The sequence below is a fragment of the Limulus polyphemus genome, unplaced genomic scaffold, assembly GCF_000517525.1.
Source record: "Limulus polyphemus unplaced genomic scaffold, Limulus_polyphemus-2.1.2 Scaffold1181, whole genome shotgun sequence".
NCBI lineage: Eukaryota > Metazoa > Arthropoda > Merostomata > Xiphosura > Limulidae > Limulus > Limulus polyphemus.
In genome coordinates, this window is record NW_013666791.1 from 185,611 (window position 1) to 190,813 (window position 5,203).

Consider the following 5,203-nt stretch of genomic DNA (forward strand, 5'->3'; position numbering starts at 1 on the left):
TAAACTGATAACAGATCATTCTTAACAACTAACATTATTGTTTGATAAATCATAATGATTCCTATAATTCATAAAAAAAAATTCTGAAATGTTGTTAGATTTAGGTTGAAATTTCATGATTGATGTCTTAAAACAGTGTTTAATGTTGTGTTTTATATAAGCATCATGACATTGAATGAAGCGTATATTAACTGAAAAAACTGTAAACATCTGTAAATTTATGATGTTTGCAGCTGTAATGCTAAGTTAAGCATCTGGAGAATTATAAACAAAATATTTCAAGATGAACTTTGTGTACTATCAGGCTAAAGTAATGGCACTGTCATGTCGTAAAGGAATACCACCTTTTCTATAGACTGAATGCCAATAAGTTATGGCTTCATCAAAACAAAGCAAACAGCCACACATCCAAATCAATGTGTTAGATTCCCCACAAGAATATTGTACAACCACTAATTCATGCTATAATGTTCAGGCATCTTCCATGGACCTGTACTTTTGTTTGCTCAAACAAACCTTTGTAATTTGTCATCTGCACAAAAGCCTACTTCAGTATAATTTTCACAGCACAGCAATGAGCTTGGAACTCTTTCTTACCATAGGGAGTGACTTTCAACGCATCTGAAATTGTCAGGTATCACTTACACATGAAGGTTTTTTGTTATTGAGTTAGTGATAAATTTGATGAATGAAAATTTGAATCTCTAAATGAGAATTTCATTGTTGTTTTAGTCCCCCAAAGAACTGCTGTACTTGAGGGTGAACGCTGCCACTCCCACTTGCTCCCTAAACACTACTTACTGCAGTTGTTTATAACCAGGGTCGTCATTCAGAAAACAATAAATTGTGAAACAAAAGAAACCTAGATAGTGGACTTCTTTGTAATTAATGTTTATAGAGTAAGTAAATCAAATTGTGAAGGTTTATGAACTTTTACGCAGTCTTTGAAGTCCATCTGCAAGCTCTGAAAAAAACAAAAAACATTTCTAGTTAATTATAGATGAAACTTGTTTTTTATATTTGAATGCTGGAAAATTCAGTAATATTTAGTTCCAATGGAGAATGACTTTTAAAAAGCTTGTTACTTGAAGATGATGTATTTCAATAAAGTTTTGATTTATATTCATTCTCATTTACTCATTAGGCATTTTCGAATGTGTTTAGTATTTCCATATTCCAGTATCTCCAAAATGTAAGAAAAGTCTATTGTTGAAGTCCTTACTAAATACAGATAATAATTATAATAGTTTTCTTCCATTGAACTTTTGAATTATTCATCTATTAAAATGTGTGGATGTTTTTACAGGTGTCACCACTGACAATCTGTTGGGGTTTACACGGCGAGAAGCCAAGCTGGCCGAGAGAGTGAGAGAAGTTGAGGCACAGAACCATTTGTTACGAAGGCAGCTCAGGCATGTTTTGGAAGATAGTTTTTTTCATTCCCCATTTACAATTTAAAATAATCTTCTTATTGTTTATGAACACTGTTGTCGTAATTGAAATAAGCTAACACAACTGCACAGAAAGCTTTATTTTGATAAAGTAGGTTTAATCTTTATCTACCATTTTTAATTTTTTGGCCAAGGTAACTTCGAACGTATAGTTGATTTTTATTACTTCTTGGATCTAAGAGTTTCTTTTGCTTTTGGATCCGATAAAATATTCATACCGTGTTTACTTTTGTAATTGGGATGTATAAACTGTATTGCTTATTAGTTACCTTTTCTAAAAAAAAGGACTTGTATATTTTTCTCGTGTAGTTAATAATTATATTTTAGTCATTAGAGAATGTATATAAAACTAAAAGAGAAAGCCAAAAATTTCCAGATTTATAAAACTAATAAAAATAATGGGTACAAAAATATGTGAAACAGCTAAAAATTATAATCCGTATATAATTTTTTTAATTCTTGTTACCTCCTTTTTTTTTGTCTTTGATTCTTTTGGGATAAATAATGCATTTTCGTAAGAATTGGAGGTTAAATAATTTCATTAACTTTGTATAAATAATTCAAAATACATCAGACTATTTCTGTCAAAAAAATAAAAAAAACGAAACTTTGTAAGTTTTTTCATTTGTAAAAATAATCAATATTCATGTTAAGTAAATATTCTACTAAACTGATTAATTTTGTATACTTATGGCATGGATTGTCTTTTAGTGTTTGCAGAGTTCAATCAATGTTTGACAATGAGTAGATTGTACAAGAAAACACTATAAAAATACTATAATTTAATAATCGTCTGCCGGGAAAGAATTTCATGTGAACCTAATATGAATAAATTTAGGTTTTTTAAGTATTTATTACTTGGACTGTTGTGACCTTGCATAGATGTCTGTCATATTAGGAAAATAAATAAACTGGTGTTTTATGAAACTTAAAATGGTATGTAATTTTAATTTTGTCATACACTATTTATAAAAGGGGGGGAGGTAACAGTTGTCTTCTGTTACCATCTGCATATTCCTTAAGTGAAAAAAATCTTAGTATTGTGGTAATTTCAAATCGACCTGATTTCCCATATAGCAACAGTTCTGTGAGTAATTCAGTTTCATGAAAAGGAAATAAAGATAGTATGTACAAGTGTATACAAAATACAATCTATATTACTTGCAAACACAAACATGGTGTGTGTGTACTTACTTATGGGCAAGTTGATTTTACTGGATTGAAACCTTTTGTATCTCCATATTACCCTGGTTGAGATTATATTCAAGACTGTTAGATCTCTCAAGAACCATTTCAGACTGACTAAAGTTCACATTACTTAGCTAAGCAGATAACATCAGACTTACTCAAATTGACTATCGTTACCCACATGACTGGTTGTTTTCATTCAAACATAATGGACGTTGAAACTCTGAGGTATCACCTGACCTACCACTTTATGGAAGATGTTACCGACTACGTTTTTGCACAGATGCAGCTTTAGAAAGGAATGACAAAGAACAAAAATAGCTAGAAGGAAAGCAACTTAATGACTTTATTAACCACGTGTTATGTGAAATGTGCATTAATTTAAAAAACTTCTATATTACAAGAAAATGACATTGTTTGTCTGCATACCACAATGTCACTATGAATATATCACATCCATATGAATGAAAATTGACAAATACATACTTTTAGTGGATCCTATAAGTTATATATTTTTTAAATTGCTTTTGTAACTTGAACTTACTAGGCCTACAGTAAAATAAAGAATATTAGAACAACATTCAAACAGTTTGTTTGTTTTTTATTCCATAGAACTGCTTTCAAAAATGCAAACTTTATAGTGTACTTTGAATATTCTGCTGAAGTAAGGCAGTAATTAGAAGCTCAGTCAGCATTGACCTTTGCTTGAATTTCTTTGAGTTCTGCAGTGTAAGTACTATAGGTAATTGCCCTAAGTATTGAATTAGTGGCTTTTGGAGTAAAGTGTTCTATACTCAAATGATGTGATTGATACTAATATTAAAATCAAATGTCCCAATCTACACAGTTTTGATATTTGATGTAATTTTGTTACACTTTAAGAAGATTGAGTCTGCTGTTAATAAAACTAGAAATGTAACTTTATTAGTTATTTATATAATTAAGAAATATTGTTCATGTTAAGAATTAATACGTAACTGAATTATTTTTTATTTCTTTGCTGTTCTTCAAACTGTATAGTATTTCTCAGAATCATCTCATGAGCATTATGGTTAAAGCCCAGCAAAATGAAAGTAGCATCCACACAGGCAAAGAATCTCTCGAGAGTACTGCAACACAGGAAAGAATTGGACAAAAGTCATTTGTGTGCGTTAACCCAGAACCTGAAGTGCCAAAATGCGAAGTGATCCATGTATCCATTGTTTGTGCTGGCTACAATTCTAGTAGATCTGTTGTGACACTTATAAAGAGTATTCTTTTTTATCGCAAAAATCCTCTGCACATTCATTTTATCTCTGACTCGGCAGCCCAGCTTATACTACAAACGTTGTTTCATACGTGGAACGTTCCTGGAGGTATCGCATTTTGCTCATAATGTTTGTTTTTCTAGTTTAGCAATTTACGCTTTCATTCATGTATATTATTATTCTAAATTTATCTAGTAGCTATATGTGCTGTCTGTAGCTGTGTAGCTAAATCTGCATTCATACGTTTAAGTCCAAGTGAAAAAATTGGGAACATCTGTAAAAGTTAAATATGTACTTTTATTCAACTGTTATGAATTTCAGTTCTAATAGTATTACAAAATGACTTTCTAAATGTTTTGAGGGTTCGAAAACTGTGATTACGAATGACGTAATAATTTGGACAATAGTGATCATATCAATTAACTTGATTTAAAATTCATTTGAAAAACCATTCCGATCCATTTATATTTTTGTATATGTGCATGTGTATGCTTTTTTTCTGAGGAATATTGAAAATTGAAGTTTTGTATTTTTCTAATTATAGTTACTGTTAAGAGTTTTCTTTATAAGAAATGTATTTGCTTTTCTTCTACGTCATTGTTCTGGTCAGTTACGCATGATGCCCTGGATTATTTCTTTTCCTGGTGAAAGAAAAATCTTATTTGGAAAGGAGCTTTACACATAGTATACATATTTTCAAACATAGAATTTTAGATATAAAGTTCATTGAATTTCATCAAATAACAAATGTTTTATACCATGAAGTTGTTCATTTAAAGTATTAGTAATCTAATTCTTCTTCTTCTAGTCGGACTGAACCTATGTCTTCCTATATGTAAATTGAGTTCCCTACAAAATGTTCCGAGTTAAAGTACCATATGCTTTCCCTCTTACAAGTAGGGCCTATCCTTGGACCTTATCTCATGATCATGAGAAATACTCACTAGTTGGTTACCAATTTTTCTGAAGTAATGTCGTTTTTTGCTTCTCATACACCAAGCGAGTGTTGTATCAGTTAAGTTAAAGGGTTATCCCACTAGCTACTTCTAACAAGGCACATTTTAACTTATCTACTGTGGAATGAGAAAGATTGTTGATACTTCCACCTATATCTACGTATGTTTATGCACTTTATGATGGTGCCTAATATCATCAATATTGGAGGCCTTACAGTCTCTTTATATGCATAAATAAATGAGTGATGACCAGTGAGTAATCAGAAATCGGGCCTTATTGTGGAAAAAGTCTTTAGTATAAAGGTAGGATTAAAGACTAGACAGCCCGGCCTTGGCCAGGTGGGTAAGACGCTCGACTCGC

General features: G+C 31.1%; 1 protein-coding gene across 1 annotated transcript in view; it reads left to right on the plus strand.

The window, feature by feature from the left end:
* Nucleotides 1-1,310: 1,310 nt before the first annotated feature.
* Nucleotides 1,311-5,203, plus strand: part of LOC106462487 (LARGE xylosyl- and glucuronyltransferase 2-like) — a 27,484-nt gene continuing 23,591 nt past the window's right edge. Inside the window, exons 1-2 of the mRNA XM_013922413.2 lie at nt 1,311-1,412; nt 3,660-3,994. Of these exons, the coding sequence (XP_013777867.2) occupies nt 3,679-3,994 (316 nt within the window). The 5' untranslated portion in view covers nt 1,311-1,412; nt 3,660-3,678. The remainder of the gene's footprint in view (nt 1,413-3,659; nt 3,995-5,203) is intronic.